At 42.3% G+C, this 17,859-nt stretch overlaps 1 protein-coding gene across 2 annotated transcripts; it reads left to right on the top strand.

Annotated features, from left to right (window-relative positions):
* The first annotated feature begins 130 nt into the window (after nt 1-130).
* On the top strand, nt 131-17,855 carry rad54l2 (RAD54 like 2). 2 transcript variants are annotated; one of them, XM_008409666.3, is made up of 22 exons: nt 131-292; nt 2,319-2,524; nt 2,777-3,056; nt 3,155-3,291; nt 3,384-3,524; nt 3,987-4,219; nt 4,321-4,503; nt 4,596-4,729; nt 4,817-5,013; nt 5,856-6,198; nt 6,283-6,460; nt 6,544-6,768; nt 6,863-6,981; nt 7,959-8,077; nt 8,327-8,426; nt 8,497-8,702; nt 8,830-9,005; nt 10,156-10,352; nt 10,942-11,126; nt 11,245-11,334; nt 11,414-11,506; nt 12,407-17,855. In XM_008409666.3, the coding sequence occupies exons 2-22, from the start codon at nt 2,368-2,370 to the stop codon at nt 13,387-13,389; spliced, it is 4,476 nt and encodes a 1,491-aa protein (XP_008407888.2). In that variant the 5' UTR covers nt 131-292; nt 2,319-2,367; the 3' UTR covers nt 13,390-17,855. The 2 variants fall into 2 exon arrangements, with proteins under 2 accessions (XP_008407888.2, XP_008407886.2); XM_008409664.3 differs by having other exon boundaries at nt 12,404-17,855.
* The last annotated feature ends 4 nt before the right edge of the window (nt 17,856-17,859 follow it).

Below are 17,859 nucleotides of genomic sequence, written 5' to 3'. Positions count from 1 at the left end.
GTATAAACACACTCGTCAACCTGATTGCTTCTATTGATATTTACAATCGTTGTCGGAAGTGTAATTTGTGATATTAATGTAAAAATATGCATCTTGCTCCATTTTCACTGAAAGTAGGGCGCAGGAACCTTCGTTAGAGTTCCGTTTCCGGGGGCAGTATTTATGGTCACACTGGGAAAAATGGAAATTAGCAACGTTTATCGTTTCACTTACACAATTACTGTACTTTTCGACTGAATGTTGGTTGCATCTACTAGTAGGCTGACTACCTGAATGGCAGAGCGCACAAAAGGTGAGCTCTAACTACACCTGAATGATTGAGGGCAGCTGATGCGCATCAATTAGCCGAGCGTGTTAGCCTCGCTGTGTTTTAGCTTAGCTTTAGCTACGTTACACCCACACATTTATCAAATCATTGTCTAGCAGGGACATCCAACTGGACATCACTATTAGTGGGATAATGTATCTCTTCTTGTAGCTCAGTGTGCAGTAAAACATTGCTTCTCCAGCACACGAAGAGCTTAGCTGTTTTCGAGCGGCTGAAAATACCTTTGTTGTTTAGTAATTAGCGAACATGGAGATTTAATTCTGCTTGAGAAAGCGCCATATGTCTGGACGCCGCGGTGTTCCTCGTTGAATAGCGAATCAATTACATATAGTTTGTTTTTTGCACAATAATAACAACAATACAACACAGCAGAGGTGGTTTAATGTTAATTGGTAGGTTTCTAATTTAGCTCTGAGGCAGTGGGTCTTAGTGTAGTGACCCCACTGAGAAAAAGGACAAGAATTGTGTTTTATTTGTGTTATGTTTTGAAAAGTTTATTTAAAATAACATAAAGACACATTTGAAACATTGCCAAAATTTGGGTTGTTAGCAAAAAAAAAATCAGACATACAACATTTAAACACATAATTTAAGCATAATGTATGTCCATCAAAAATCAAATGAAAATTATTTTTTTTATATTTTATATATATATTTCTAATCACACCAGTTAGCTTTTGTTAGTCTATAAAGATCAGAATGGCAAATATATTTAAAGCAATACAAATGTGAAAAATAAATGCTGGATGTAGAAGTTATTTAATGAAACATTTTTTAAGTCAATGTATCAAAATTACAGCTGTAACAGTTATAAAGCTATGTTGTTTTGACTTGAATAGGAACAGTTGTTGCCCTTCTGTTTTAAACAAAGCTGATAAAATCGTGTTATTTTTATTTTATTTATTTTGTGCTAATACTGTTGTATCATAGAAATGTGGTATTTTTACTGAAGGAGATCATGGAACCTCATATCAGGCCATGCGTACTTGTAGTAGTCAGCCAAGATGTTTTACTTGGATAAATGAGTGAAAAGTTTTTATTATTGCTAAGCCTGTTCAAACGGCGAGATACAATAAAACGAGTGTTCATCAGAAAGACGAATCGAAGGAAATGATAGAATAAAGTTACACAATGTTTATTGAGCCATTTTATTTTACACTTATTGTGTTTCACTCATCCATTTATGGATTTTTATTCTGCTCAATGTTTTGTTTGTTTATGTAAAACAAACTCAGTGTCAGTCGATTGGACAATAGCAGTTTGCATTTAATGGCATGAAATAAGAATTCAGTGATAAAGACTTGTGATGATGAGTAATGAGTAGTTTCCAGAGCAAAAGTAGTGTAGTTTCAGACTTTGCTCACTTGAAATTAAGATAATATTTTCTAATCCTGTGTACCTTTGATAGGAATCCTACATACCCAATCAGCTCTGCAGATGACATGAATTAGGGTGGAAAAAGTAGCTTTCTGGAACAATGAATAAGTGTATGAGTCTAGAAAAACCTTCAGGGAATTTATTGGAGAAACCTAATCTGGTATTTACACCGCAAAACGTCTGTAACTGTGTTGTGTTTGGCATCACCCAACTCTAGTAAATACTTCATAAAATTAAACCCACCACACTTCTTACAGCTTGGCCATCATTTTACAGTAAAATTGTCAGAAATCTTATTTTGAATAAATTTTTAACATAATTGTAAATGTTACTTTAAATATTCTCATCAGCGTTCCATTTACTTCCTGTTAGGCTGGAAAATAGTTGCACAAATGAAAATGTTTGTGACCAAGGTTTGTTTATGTTCAACAATTTGTAAGGTATGTGATCTTCAAGCTCTGAGAACATAACATTTAGCTCCTTACTGGTCAGTCACTTAGGTTTGAATGTTTTCAGATGCCAGCTTAATATTCACAGAGGCCACTGATATCAAACAAATTTCTTTTAGATGCATATAACTGGGACAGAAGGGTGAGACTTTTTTTTTCTTAAGTTCCTGATGAAGGCGTGTAGGTAATACTTTGACAGCCCTGGAAGACAACATGTCTGAAGAGGCAATTTCAGAAAGTGACCTGGAGGCCAGCATTGACAGCGAAGAGGAGTGTATGGAAAATGAGGAAGAGGAGGAGGAGGAGGAGGATGAAGACCTGGAGGAAGACGAGGAGGAAAATGATGGAGACGACGAAGATGACGGACTTGGTGAGTGACAATATTTTGTATTCATCCATAACTCGTTAACATAGTTCTTAATCAAACCGTATTTAAAAAAGGACTTTGTGTCTCAATGGCCTAATCAAAGTCAAACCCTCAAAATGATTGAAACTGTGCAACACAAATTCCCTTGAAACAAAGCAATGTGTTTTAATTTAACCGTCTTTTTGACTGAATATATAACATGCAGACTTGGATAGTTGGGAGTTACTAACTGTAATAAATCTTTTCTCGTTGAAGAGCGACCTGCAAGTGCCCAGAGTCGAGCCGATGGGGACGGCAGGGACTCCAACTCAACTACCTCTGGAGAGCCTTCCTCAGAGCCTCCTTCCCGGCCGTCCTCCAGACCCGCCTCTCGATCTCAGCCTCCGACCGGCGCGGGGAACTCGAGTGAGAGCAAAGCCGCGTCTAGAAAAACAAAGAAGGACAAAGCTTCTAAATTAACAAAATCACTCAAATCTTCAAAAAGCTCCAAAACTCCAAAACCAGCCAAGCCAGCTCACCTGAGGAAGAACATCAGGTATGTCTGTATGTATGTGTGTTTTAAGTTGAGGTGAGCTGCGTTAATGTCTTTTTCGGTGCATGAGCAGGTTTGCTTCTTTTTACTTCTGCTCACAGAAAGATGCTGCAAGAGGACCAGCTGGAGGCTGGAACCAAAGCAGCTCAGCAGGAGGAGATGGAGAGGCGGAAACGACTGGAGCAGCAGAGGAAGGACTTCCCTATGCAGGCCCCGTCTCTCGCGGACGCTCAACTAGGTGACTGTTTATGATCAAGAAATTATTAATGATTGTCCTGCAATATTTTAATTGTAAATCTCCTGTTCCGATTTTTTTTTTTTTGGCAACAGTGGAGACTGCAGCTTTATTAGCAGAAGTATCTCAGTTGGTTCCTGCTCTCCAGGGGAAACAGGATGTGATCTGTCTGGATAGTAGCGGTGAGGAAGATGAGAAGGCGGATATAAATTTGCCCGCCCTCGCCATTGGAGACGGTGAGTACATACTGCAGCTCTAGCCAGTTTCAAGCAGTATGACTATGGGTGTGCATTTATCGTGAAAAATGTATAATCATGATAAGAGTTTTGATTTACCGTCGTCTCGATAAATATCAATTAATGATGTTAACTGAAAATCCAAATTAGCTGTATTATCAGAAATGTTATTACTATTTTCTCCACCGTTTCATGAGAGCATCAATAAACATCAGTAAATTTGTAACCATAATTAAATGCAGTCACTGTGTAAAGCTCAGTGACATAAATCACACTTCTTTAAACTAAGCGGCATCTTGAAGAAGCCTGTTTTTTAAATTGGAATGTTAAAAAGAAGTAATAACTACATTTTGTCATCAATTTGATCATTATCACAATGAAATTCAGAGTCCATATCGCCCACCCTTCGAGTGGGATTTGATTACGCACCAACAGTTGTTTATTTCCTTAATGGCGTTGCAGATATAATTGAGCTCAGTTCGGGGGACGAAGACACCCTGCAGATAAGCAGCGAGTCGGCTGACGAGGAAGCCGATGCCGCCCACGGCTCGGAGGAGAGCAGCGGCGCTCACATAAACGACACGCTCAACTTGCCTGACGCCCAGGGTCGAGTGCTGGTGAACATCAACCACCCTCCGGAGGAGAAAGACGTTTACCTCGCCCCGCAGCTAGCCCGAGCTGTTAAACCTCACCAAGTACGACTGCGACCTCTTTCTACTCTTCTTCACATAAAGCTTGACATGTAACTTGCAGGAAGTATGTGGTAAGCCTCTTTTTGTTTTTCCTTTCCTTTAAGATTGGGGGAATCCGGTTTCTCTATGATAACCTGATCGAGTCTTTGGACCGGTACAAGACCAGCAGTGGCTTCGGCTGCATCCTCGCTCACAGCATGGGTTTGGGCAAAACGCTGCAGGTCATTTCGTTCATCGACATCCTTCTGAAGAACACGGAGGCCCACACTGTTCTGGCTATCGTCCCTGTAAGTGATGAACATATTTTGAAACATCACGTTCTTGTTTCTTCCGCCTCCTGAGTTTCACCTCTCTATGTTTTTATTTCTCCGCACGCCAGGTGAACACGCTCCAGAACTGGCTGACAGAGTTTAACCTCTGGCTCCCACCCCAGGAGGCACTTCCTCCTGACACCGACCCAACGTTCGTCACTGGCCGCATGTTCAAAGTTCACATTCTCAACGATGAGCACAAGTACGTAACGTGGCGGCCGATGTGCCGCTGTGACCGTTTACGTTGAAATGTTTTACCCATTAATCGTTCTGACCGTGTGACTCTCAGAACCACGGTGGCCAGGGCCAAGGTTGTGGAGGAGTGGTCCAGAGACGGAGGTGTGTTGTTGATGGGCTATGAGATGTACCGCCTGCTGTCCATGAAGAAGAGCTTTGTGATGGGGAAGAAGAGGAAAACAAAAAAACCAGCTGGGCCAGTTATTATTGACCTGGACGAAGAGGACAGGCAACAAGAGCTTATGAAAGGTAACCATGACGACAAGTAATGTGTGAAAATATACAGCGGCTTGTAATAGTTTTGCACAGCTAGTACCATTTGCAGACATCCGAAGGCTGAAAATGACACTCAGAGGAAAGACGTTAGCTGCTCAAGCTAACCCAGATAAACAAGATTGATGGCATCAACTAATTTGCTCGCTATTTTGTTCCCTAGCAACGACCTGTTGAGCAACTTGAGCAGCAGCAATTTCAGGATTCATGCCTCATGACAGTTTAAATGGCCTGGATAAAACAGTAAAAGTCACATCACCAGTTTGGCAGTATTTAACAATCAAAATAATAATCAATCATTATCGATATTACCTGATAGCAGTTGCCCAAGAAGTAATTAGGTTTAGGGGTCTATGACCTTTTCACACAGGGTCCTGAAGGTTTGGATCGTTTTCTCCCTTAATAATAAACACCTTCATTTAAACACTGATTTTTTTTGTTTTTACTTTTGTTACTTTGGCTAATATTAAAGTTGGTTTGATGTTCTGAAACACTTAGACATGCCAAAAAAATAAGTCAGGAAGGTTTCAAACACCTTTCACACCACAGTATTGGTGAAAGGTGAATTTCACCAATACTGGTGAAAGGTGAACACGAAGGTGAATTTTGGGCTCAGTTTGTTGAACGGGATTTCATTTAGGAGCATCAGAGTAAAGGGCACAGAATGCACATGCATGTGCTACTTTTTGTTTTATCACATAAAATTCAAATGAAACGACTGAACGTTGTGGTCGCAACGTAACAGAACACAGAGAAGTTCAAGGAGGACGAAGGAATTAGACGACGCTTGTTAATAATCACACCGCCTTATCCACCAGGGATCGAAAAGTCGATATCACGGCCCGGTCCCGACGTGGTGATCTGCGACGAGGGCCACCGCATTAAGAACTACCATGCCAGCACGTCGCAGGCCTTGAAGAACATCCGCTCCAGGCGCAGGGTGGTTCTGACGGGCTACCCACTGCAGAACAACCTCACAGAGTACTGGTGCATGGTGGACTTCGTCAGGCCCGACTTTCTGGGCACGCGCCAGGAATTCAGCAACATGTTCGAGCGTCCCATCTTGAACGGTCAGTGCGTGGACAGCACACCCCAAGACGTCCGCTTGATGCGCTACCGCAGTCACGTGCTGCACAGCTTGTTGGAGGGCTTCGTGCAGAGGTGAGCCTTTCTCGCTTGGAAACGCTTCCCCGAAGGGTATTTATTATTACATCTGCGTGTCTGTGTCGCTTTTGTCCTTGGCAGGCGAGGCCATGACGTGCTGAGACACCACCTCCCGAATAAGGAGGAGTTTGTGATCTTGGTGCGGCTCTCTCCCATTCAGAAGGCGCTGTACACCGAGTTCATGAAGCGCTTCCGAGAGGCAGGGAACAGCGGCTGGCTTGGCCTTAACCCACTTAAAGCTTTTTGCGTCTGCTGCAAGGTCAGACTGCTTTTGTCTCGTTTTGAGAGCCACTTCCGTGTCATGTGCCTCGGTAAAGCTTTAACCTGTGGTTTTTTGGACAGATCTGGAATCACCCTGACGTCCTCTTCGAAGCCCTGGAGAAGGAGAACCAGGCCAATGAGCAGGACCTGGACCTGGATGACATCACCTCGGCCAGCAACCCGCGCTGCCCTGCTCCCGGCGCCGGCCTGAAGACCAAAGTGGCCGACTCAAGCAAAGGCAACAATAGCCTGCCGCCGCTCAATCCGTCTCAAGATAGAGCCAATCAAGTCATCACATATGAATGGGTAGGTTAGGGCTAGGCCCGGCATTTAGATGCAGCTAAAGCAAAGCAAATACAAGGGAAATCCAGACAACTGTCTGCGCTTAATTCTTTCTTAGGCAAAGGACATCATGTCAAACTACCGGACAGGAGTTTTAGAAAGCTCAGCTAAGATTGTTCTGCTCTTCCACTTGATTGAAGAAAGTGTCAGAAGAAGAGACAAGATTTTGGTCTTCAGGTAAGTCTTCTGTCCTGCATAAGTGAGAAAAAAGACATTTATGTATCTATTACACTTTTGGACAGAAAGTGGAGTGTGACAGGGTTACTGTGCAGAAAAAGTAACAATTTGGTTTTTAATCAATTACGGATCTGAAAAAGTGTGATAAAGCATTTCTGTTACTCTTGGTTTACATCTAAAACGATGAAATATGATATTCTCTTAAAACATTTGGCATATAAACAGTTCTCGCTACCCTCTTTACTCTCATACTCCAAATGAAAATCCAGTCCAGCCAGTTGCCTTCAGAAATCATATAGAGTCCATCTGTGTGCTACTGAATCTGTATAAATACATCTGTCCTGTGAAGACGTTAGTTAATAAACAACTTCAGCAAAAACAAAAAGTACAGATGTAAATTCATTCTGTAGAAAAACTTGTAAATCAGCCACACACACACGGTCTCCTTCCAGCCTGACCGGATCTTGAGCTGTTCTGCTAAGAAAAATAGGCAAAAGATTTATTATTTTAATGTAAAACGCTAGTAAAGACGAATCCTAAAAGACTAGGATTATCCACCTTTTAGTGTCAGTTTATCACATTAAATTCTCTCTAAAATGCACCAAAGTTTCTAATTGTAATGTGACAAAAAGTGGAAATGTTTAGTGGATTTGAAGAATACTTGAGCAAGATGCCCAAATCCAAATCACCGTCTTAAATGCCAAATGCATTTTAAGAGGAAAACAATAAAAAAGCCACAAAAAAACTAAATAAATCCTGCTTCATTATAAGTTGGAAAATGTTTAGAAGACGATTGTTCAGGATTTAAACTTTTAAAATATGCAATTCAACATTTCTTCAGCACGGCCCAGGTTTTGGAACATGCAGATCCAGTCCAGTCATTCATTGCATGCAGCTTAAATAATATAATGCCTGTTTTGTTGGCTGCGCCTCTGAGCTCAGTAAGTGTTCTGATGGATTTTTATCGTGTCCAACAGCCAAAGTTTAAGCACTCTGACAGTCATCGAGGATTTTCTTTCAAAGAGACCCATGCCCCCCGGCATCGCCCCCAGCGACAGCCAAAACCAAAACTGGGTTCGCAACCTCAACTACTACAGTAAGTTGTCCAACTTTTGCTTCTTTATTTTTTTTTCCCCAAACTATTCGCTAATCATGAAGTGTTTTGCACTAAAATCTGCTATATTTTCTTTCCTCCACATTTTTGCTTAATCTCTGATCACTTTTCATTTACATAGCAAGTGATTTTTTTATAATTTTTTTTTTATTTTTCAATATTTCATCTCTGTTAATGCTGTCTGAGTCATATAGCTTGTCCAGTTGTTTCAGCGCTGATGTGTGTCTGCAGGACTGGACGGGAGTACATCTGCATCAGAGAGAGAACGTCTCATCAATCAGTTTAACGACCCAGAGAACAAAGCAGCGTGGCTGTTCCTGCTTTCGACACGGTAGGCCGCTTCGTCTCGCAGCCGGAGCTCGTGCTTCTTCTCTGCGCTAAACGTCGTCGTCTTCCCACAGAGCGGGCTGCTTGGGGGTGAATCTGATCGGGGCCAGCCGTGTCGTCGTCTTTGACGCGTCGTGGAACCCGTGTCACGACGCCCAGGCGGTGTGTCGCGTGTACCGCTACGGTCAGAGGAAGCCTTGCTACATCTACCGCCTGGTCTGTGACTTCACCCTGGAGAAGAAGATATATGACAGGCAGGTCTCCAAACAGGGCATGTCGGGTAAGAGCCTCACTTTTTTTAATGTATTTATTTTTTGATGGATTTTAACTCCTTCGCTGCTTTCGTCCTTCTTAGAAAGCTGCCATTGTTTTCTGAAACAGAGCTCCCTTATCTTTCTCTTTTAAAGACCGGGTGGTTGACGACTTGAACCCAGTGCTGAACTTCACCCGTAAGGAAGTTGAGTCGCTGCTGCACTTTGTAGAAGAGGAGCCTGAGGCTGAGAGGATCTCACTGGAATCGCAGAGAGAGTTGGAGTCGGTGATATATCAAGCTTGTGAGCTTTACCCGAACCTCATCACCAAGGTAGAGTTACTTGAAAGGTGTTACTCCGTCTAACAACTCCAGAAGCTCCAGGCATTTTTCGAGATTTGTTGCTCTTCAAACATAACGGGAGGTTTGGGTGTTTTGCTGCCGAATGAGCCAAGGGTTTCAGGTCCTGACAGGCTGGGCTGATGCATCTCTCTTTTTTTGAGGAGTGCAAAAACATGCAGATGTCTAAAATATCTCCAAACTGAATAAACAAGGAGGACATTTTCAGGTCTGCGAAATTTACTGGAATGTTAAAATTGACGCTGCAGAAACAAAGTCAGTCAGCTCTTGTTTTCGTTCAGGAAACAAAGCATCTGTTTTTTGATGGCCTCATTAAATAAAACTCTTCACTTCGACTAAATGCCCAAACCTGAAGTAGAGTGTTAGTCTGTGACTTTTTGTCACTTTTAGGACTGAGGTAATCAACACCAACTGTTCTTATAAATAGCTCTGTAATTAAATCCAGAAATGTTGAAGTTTTCAGTTACAGATTTAAGATATTTGAGCTTATCAATAACGACAAAACAATACAGTAATTGTCCAACCTCAAATATGTCTGTACTGAAACGTCGCTGGCAGAATTATGTTGCTGTTCTGTCAAAATGAGTCGGTCTTTAGATGTACGAGGCTGGTAGAAACTCAGACAGCTGTGAAAGTATTGAATCGCTTTCCAGATTTTAACACAAATTTCTACTACTTCAAAACTCTGCACTGCTTTGTAATTATCACATCAAATTCAAATGAAGCGCGTTTATTTTAATAATGAATCATTTAAATACAACATTATTTTTAGTGTTTTTCCTATTTTTATGGGGAGAAAATTTACTTATGTATTTTTTTATTTGTAAGTTCTGATGATTCTTTCATTTTGCTTCACTGCATGTTTTATGTGAAGCACCTGGCGTCGTTAGTCGCATTTTTTAGTTTAATTCTGCTACCAAATAAGAAATGGGTTGAAAGAGCACACAGCATGAAAAAGCACACATTTCTCCAGTACATCCAGTAAAATCTAACATGAAAAGATTTTAGGTTTTGTGGTGCTGAGTGAGTAATCTGAAGTCTCCAAACATCAGTAGCTTTAAACCCCTTATGTCTTTCCTTTGGAGCTGAAGTCCATCTTTCTCTGTCCGATGTGTCCCTTTAGCCACCTTTCCACCATGAGTCGCTGCTCATGGACCGCAAGGAGTCAAAACTGACCAAAGCAGAGAAGAGAGCTGCAAAAAAGAGCTACGAGGACGAGAAGCGAGCCTCTGTACCGTACTCCCGCCCGTCATACGCGCCCTACTACCCAACAAGTGAACACTCGCTGGCGAGCATCGCAGCGTTTAACCAACGCGGCTGGTAGGCTCCACTGTTTCCAGTTGATTATTGCTTTATTTTTAGATCTGTACATCTGTAACCCATTCATCTTTACACTTATCACAATAGTGATAAGAAGTAATACCCTGTGTGGCTACTATAGATTGCAGCAACTTGTGCCCACTGGATGCAGAGCGTTGGGTGAACCCACTCCTGCCTAAGTCAGTAGGTGTTAGCAATCAGTATCACACTGCTGGTGGATGTTTAGCGTACTATTTAGCAGAAAGGTAATGTCGTTGTTTCTCCCTACGTCCATTGGGTGGCGCAGGTTGCTGCAATCGATAGTAGTCACACAGGCACACCCGCTAGAAGGAAACAAACACACCCAGTGCAACGCTTTCATTTTATTGTCTGAGAGGTTGCCAGGTGACTGTGTCAAAAGACATTTCCAAAAGCGAGCAGAGAGTGTGAGCGTGAGGAGAAGTTTTGAGTACAAGCATTGCAAGTTTTGAGAAGAAAGATGCAAAGTTCTGCTTTCAAAATGAAAATGTGTGCTCTTGGATTATGGCAGAAAAGTTGCCACATAATTTACTATTGGAACTGCAGCTCACGTTTGTGTTTGTATCTGCAGGCGCCACATAACGCGGCCGGACGACAAGCCAGTCGCGAGTGTCAGGCCCATCCAGTCGACCCCGATCCCGATGATGCCTCGGCAGGTCGGCATGGGAATGGCCGGCTCCAGCTCTGCCGGCAGCCTTCCTCTCAACTTCCTGCAGAAAGCAGGAGTTTATGTGCAAAGGATTGTCACCACAACAGGTATCTAACAAATAGCTACTGCAAATGAGAGATTTGTAGCGTTACCAGCAGTGAAACGTTTAACGAGCTTTTGAAGTTTAATCAGATTATAACGTACAACTTTCACCCGGATCCACAGACATCGTAATCCCAGGAGCAAACAGCTCCACAGACGTTCAGGCTCACATCAGCGCAGGAGAGAGCATCCACGTCATTAGAGGATCGAAAGGTAACGTCTTCATCAAGGAACCTCTTCAAACGGAACATCTTGGCGAACCTTTTCAGTCGTTTAATTTTCCCTCTTACAGGTACTTACATCAGGACGAATGATGGAAGGATTTTTGCTATTCGATCTGGAAAGATCAGCCGACCGGCAGCTGGAGCGTCTGCTCCATCTAGAGGTGCAAAACGTTTTGCTGTTTCATCGACTTCTTCCACATCACTTGGGTTTTTTATTGTCTAAAGGGATTATACTACACACGTTGCTGTAATCGTAAAGCTCTTTCCTTGCCACGTACATCAAATAAATTCTGTATTAAAGTTGTAATCGTGCAGCGTGAGTAATGATCCCCTGCTCATTTTGTAAGTTTACTCTCCTGGAATGGAAAATTAATCCTTAATTAATGCAAATCTTTTTAGGGTGATTTTATTTGCTGTACAGAGGCAGAATATTATGAAAACTCTAGAACTCTACAACAAATACTTTATATAAAAGGTAAAAAAATAAAAAATAGGGTCATGTGTCACTGAGTAAAATAGTATTAATTAAATTCCCTTCAAACAACCAGGATTCTGAATTGATCTGGTTCTCATGTGGAGCACAAATACGTCTGACTACAAGTTGTGTGTGTAAAACACACTCCTCCATGGAAACACTTTCTCCACGTTTTTCAGTTGTGGAAGATGATGCTAATGTTCCTACAAGACAATAAACGCCTTTAGCACAGCTAAACAAAGCAAAGTTATAAGTGGCGATTTTTTTGGAAGTGATCTTTGTTTCACTAAGCGATTTTTTTATTTTCATGCATGCATTTATTTGGGGGGGGCGGTTCTAACAGATATTCTGTTTCTCCGTGTTGAAATAAAAGCTAACTTTATATTGCAGGGGAACAAACAACGCAGTAGCTAGTCAGATGTCTCTGTTTCTGCTTTGAAAAAGGTTTTTGCGATAGACACTATCAAGTTATACATCATTTATATTAATATGTAAATTCCTGCCATGATCTGACTTTTTTTTTTTTTCAAAGTAACCTAGGGTTACTACCACATCTTCTTCAATATCATCTCTATCTCTTCAGCAGACACCCAAGTCTCCCTGATCCACCCAGTGAGCAACGGCTGCTCGTCTCCGGCCGACCAGCCGCGGCGCTCCCCTGCCGCCGACCAGCGGCCCCCGTCTCCTCTGAGCTCGGACTTCTTCCAAGAGCTCAGCCATTACGCGTCGTCCACAGGCAGCGCCACTGCCGGCAGGGCGAATGAATCGTCGTCGCTTCTGGATTTGCCGTCCGCGACGGCGGGGGACGAGGGTGGCTCTCTGACCGGCGATCAGAGCCGACAGCTCGGCAACGAACTGCTGAGCTCAGCCGTGGAGGCGCAGCGCGCCAGCAAGCGGAAACGTGACGGCGGCCAGGACATCTCACAGACGGGAGGAAAGCACACCTCGGTCACGGCTCATTTCCCCGGATTGTCGGTGAACTCCGGTGGGCTCAGTTTCCCACCGGTGGGTCTGAACCTGGGGAACCTGGGGAACCTGGGTCATGTGAGTCAGCCGCTTCTAATGCCTGGAGGAGGATCTTCATTCCTCCAATCCCCGGGACAAACGCTGGCCGACCTGCAGTCCATGTTCCCCTCTGTGAGCTCGGACCTCCTGAGGCAGCCGGCCGCGGGGAACGGACACCTCCCTCCCTCGTCCTCGGCTTTCTCTTCCGCCTCCTCCACCATTCCCATGTCGTCTACGGCAACCTCTTCTTCCCTCCCGTCTGGCACTTTGCCTCCGTACTTGATGAACCCCAACATGGCCGGCCTGCTTTCTTCAGGTTTCCCTCTCAGTTACAGTCAGCCACTGCTCTCCTCACCAAGAATGTTCCCCGGCCCTTTGCTCTCGGGGTCGGGGGGCTTCTCCATGCCCAACTCCAACTCTGCGACGCCCAGTTTCCTCTCTCATTTTACCAACCCCACCTCCAGCCTCCTGGGCGCCGCGCTGACGCAGCCGGACAGACACCTGAGCGCGGTGAACGGCGGGGACAGCTCTGATGATGACGTCATAGAGGTGACGGGACAGTAGGGCTTCAGAAAGTCCCACTGCAGGTTTTTTTTTTGTTTGTTTGTTTTTAAACCGTTTTACAGTCAGAAAATAATCAAAATACATTAGAAATGGGAATTATTATACAAAAACGATAAAACTTGAAGGCAAAAGGCCTGGAATAATTCTGTGATAATTACATCCATCATGGTTTGAAAGTGTATTCAGAATCCAAATGTGACCAAGAAGAGGAAATGGGAAACTCAGCTCTGAGTTTACATCTAAAGTGGGTTAAATGTGAATAAGTTATTCCTCAGACATAAAGTTGGCCACTGCTTAGTTCTTTGAAATAAGCAGGTCACACGGGTTCTGTTTTACTCGGTGCCTTGCAGAAGTTTCCGTATCCCTTACGGCCTTCCACATTTTGTCATGTACCAGTCACACACCTCAGTGTATTTCATTGCGATTCTATGAGATGGACACACCTGTGTGCATAATTGTGAAGTCGAAGGAAACTAAAACGTGAATTTGTTTTCACAAATAAAAACCTTTTGAAGTGTGGTATGCATTTCTGTCCAGCTCCCTCAGAGTTAATACTTAGTATTTCCACCTTTATGTGCAATTACAGCTGCAGTTTCTTTGACAGATTGTCATAGCAAATACATGAGTTTTTGCCCATTTTTCCATCTTTCAAAATAGCTCAAGTTTCATCAGAAAATAGCTCAAGTTTCATCAGAATGGATGGACAGTGAACTTTCCCAATTGGATTCATGTCTGGACTTTGACTAGGCCCAGACCTCTGATTTGATTTAAACCATTCCATTATAACTTTTTGGTTCAAATCAGCTTCCTTGTCTTTTGATTCAAAACCGTCCCCTCAGCATGACGCTGCCACTGTCATGTTTCACTTTGAACATAGTTTGTTTAGGGTGTTTTCTGCCTTAACTAACATTTTGTGATGTCGTCTGATCAGAGCACCTGTGGCGCCTTCAGGTCTTTTTATGGTTTTCTTTCTGCCTGTTCTTGCCAGCCTTTCATTGGAGTGGAGTCTTGTCAACAGATTACCCTAACTGAGTAGTGGCTGTCTCCAGCTCCTCCAGAGTTACGAGTCCCTCTTTTTGCTAAAAATGTTGACATCTTTAGCTGTCATCTCACAACCCCGATTTAAAGGTCACACCTTTTCCCTCCGCCCTGTCTGCTGTGTTTTTTACTAATCATAAGCTGAATTTACAGTCTGTTTAAATTAGATGCTGTATTTACCAATTAGGTTTCTTCTGAAGACATTTAGCTGTTCTGGATTTTATTTAATGGTGTCAGAAAGAAAGGGAGCTGCCACACTTTTCAGATTTTCATTAGGACAACATTTAAACCTGCATTATTTTCCTTCCACTTCCCGATAATTCACCACATCATGCTGGTGCGAAACACAGAATCCCAACAAAACGCGTCAAACGCGTGGTTGTTATGTGACGAAATGTGAAGTGGTTCACGAGGGATGAGTAATTCCCATTTCTAATGCTCTTCATCGGTCAAACACACACTGATCGTTGTCTCGAAATACGAGAATCGGACCGTAAAATCCTACAAAGTGCAACAAAATCCTTATGCTGAATGCCTGCGTCCTGTTCAGCGGGAGCGTCGGGGAACAGATCCGTCAAACGAGGACCAGTCGAATCTTATCTGGCGTTGGCTCCCACAGCCTCTGCTACATTTTTACACAAAGTGTCGGCGTTCAGCTTTTTGTTCCTAACATTTTAAACATGTGACGAAAGCTGCTTCCTGTTGGTTTTTCTCACGATGAATTGTTATGTAACAGTTGAGTGTGGACAGGCTGAACACTCTGCTGCTGAACACTAGTGTTCTCCATTTCCTCTGTAGATAAAGGGATCTTAGCGCTTGTCACAAAGTACACAATCCAGTGTGTATACACTATAACGGTTACCTTGAAAATCAGAAATTTTAGGCATATTTTAGTCTTTAGCAGTTTGATAGACATTGTAGCAACCCCCTGTTTAAAAGATACTTGTGACGCTGTCATTGGACATGTGGATACTTTGTAAATAATATCATTGTTTATATTGCAAGTCGATACCGTGCAGTGTGTGTAGATTTCAGTCGTAGAGCGATTGTTTATCACAGCAGTGACCATAATGACAAACTCACCCCGGCTTTGATAAGCGAGGATAAAAATGAAATATTTAGGATTTTCTTTGTTTCCCTCCAAACTGAAAACGAATGTACTTTCATGTCAACAACACAGGGACTGGGACATGGATTTGTACTGTGTAAACTCTTTCTTTGTTATTTTAATTAAATTTTTTTTCTTCCCCTTATCAGCCCAAAACGGTATTGAGTTTTGAAATTCATAGTTAGCTAATTGCTTTTATGTATCAGACAGCTGGCGTTGTGAGGACAAGCAGCGAATTTGAAAGCCAAATGAAGCTCAAACCAAGGAGTAACGTTACTAACTCGTTCACCTTTACCTTTTAGTTGTGGATTATGCATGAGTCGCCCAGTAATTTGTTTTCAGTACTGGTCAGAAGTTCACCTGCACTCCTCATCGACATACATACTTCAGACTTTTGTTGTTTTTGTTTGTTTACTTGAACTGTTTTTTTAGTGAGCGCTGATAATGAAATTATGAACTCTTAACAGGTTTATTGCTGGTTTTCTCTGAATATCCAGTAGGAGGTTTCACCTTGACCTCATGCTTTTTGCAGCCATAAGCGAGCTTCAGTCATATCTCTGTCTGGATATTTGACCACACTTCTTTTCAAAAGTTGTAAAAGTTAAATTATTTGGCTAGCATATGGGTCATCCCTGATATTTAATGTTGGCCCTCTTCATTTATTCCAAAACCAGTTTTGATTTGTGCTTGCAATCCTTATCCTGCTGTAAAACGTGAAGGTTTTAGCTTTTCATTTCAGGTGGTGTTTCAAAAAAATGTACTTGCAGCAAAGCATCCAAACAGCATGAAGCTGCCGCCACCAGTTTATGGTGTTCTTTGTTTGGAAAAGACTCGTCTCTACTCCTCTAGGTAAACCTCTTCTCATCAACGGTTGGCGGTTTTAAACAGGGTACAGTGTTGACGGTAACACTGATGTTCCAGCAACTTTCAGTTCATGACAGACCTGAGCTCTGGTGGTTCCGCTGTTGTTTTTTTTTTCAGCATCTGGACCAATTTTACTTCATCTGATTTAAAATGATTTTACTCTTCTTGGAAATGTGGTCAAACATCCATTTTTAAGTTTGTTGATGGTTACAAAAAAAAGTGTGCGGTTTCTCTGGGCGTATGCATAATTTTGACCTTGTGTGGATTTGTGATAATATATATATATAAATATACATATATAATGAAATCATTAGAGGTATCCATCATCAGTCTGACCAATCCACAAGCAGCTTCAGATCATTATTATTAAAGCCTATTCACTTCATACCCCAGAGTTCTGACCAGTTCTAGTCATTTAACCTAAACCCCGACATTGCAAACCGAGGATTTTATTTACAAGTCTGTTAGAACAAACATCACCTTATCTTAGAGGGAGCATTGAATCTGCACAGCTCGAGTGAACGAAACATTCAGTGTCGCCGCCCTCATTTGAACCCGACGACTTTTTTTTTAATATATATATATATATATATATATATGAGTGAAACTGCCGGTGAGTGGCCGAGGCAGGTGAGTTGATGCGGTGGCCTTACAAACTGACAGTGCCGTTATGTGATGATCGCCGTTAGATGCAGTGTGCGTAGCTTCTGTCAGGAGTGTCCCTAGGTGTTGGTTGCTTTATGGCTGTTTTGGTCCCGTTTTCTGTATCCGTCTGTTTCTGTGTCGCCTTCGAGGCGTTTAGATGTAGGAAACGTCACTTTCCTCTGCTGGTAAACTAGGCTAGACGCAGTGATTATTGGCCTTTAGGAAACACTGGATAAGCTGAGACAACAGATCATTCCCCGTTGGAGTTGCGTTTTTCAGTTTTCAAGTACGGGACCCCGCGTCCCTGCATTTTGAGTACTGTTTGATTTATGTCGGCTGCTGGCTCCTCTTGTCTCCTCCCGGCTGCTTTATTTCAGTTTTGTCGGAAAGATTGTGGATTTTTTTTCTTTTCTTTTCTGCGTGTCAAGAGAACCTGTGATTTCTGATTTAAAAAGTGGAGCTAGCACTTTGCATAAGGAACATTTCTTCATATTAACTGTGCGAGGTACATTATACTAACCCCTCTCTTTTCTTTCTATAGTTTATAGAATATTTTATTACAGAATAGTTTTTTTTTCATGACGTCTAATTCAGATTAATCCACTTGACGGTCGAGTCCTGCATTTTGATGTCTGAAATGTTCTTATTTATAATGTAAAATATGGTTTTTGTAACTGCATTTTTTGTTACATTTTGTTCACGTTGCCCCATTAATGGCTGATTCAGTAAAAATTTCATACATGCAGCCTAAATCAAATAAAAACTATGTGATATCAATGTTATTTCAAAAATAAAATAATCTTCTAATACAGTCT

Source organism: Poecilia reticulata, chromosome 5 (assembly GCF_904066995.2).
Source record: "Poecilia reticulata chromosome 5, P_reticulata-male-v2, whole genome shotgun sequence".
In the NCBI taxonomy this organism is placed as follows: domain Eukaryota; kingdom Metazoa; phylum Chordata; class Actinopteri; order Cyprinodontiformes; family Poeciliidae; genus Poecilia; species Poecilia reticulata.
Note: the sequence above shows the minus strand (reverse complement) of the source record. Positions and strands in the feature narration are given on the sequence as shown.

Excerpts from the sequence above, each read along its gene's own strand:
- rad54l2 (XM_008409664.3), top strand. The coding sequence starts at position 2,368 with ATGTCTGAAGAGGCAATTTCAGAAAGTGACCTGGAGGCCAGCATTGAC. Across the intron at positions 3,525-3,986 it reads CGCCCTCGCCATTGGAGACG|ATATAATTGAGCTCAGTTCG; the intron begins GTGAGTACATAC and ends ATGGCGTTGCAG. Across the intron at positions 11,335-11,413 it reads CGTCATTAGAGGATCGAAAG|GTACTTACATCAGGACGAAT; the intron begins GTAACGTCTTCA and ends TCCCTCTTACAG.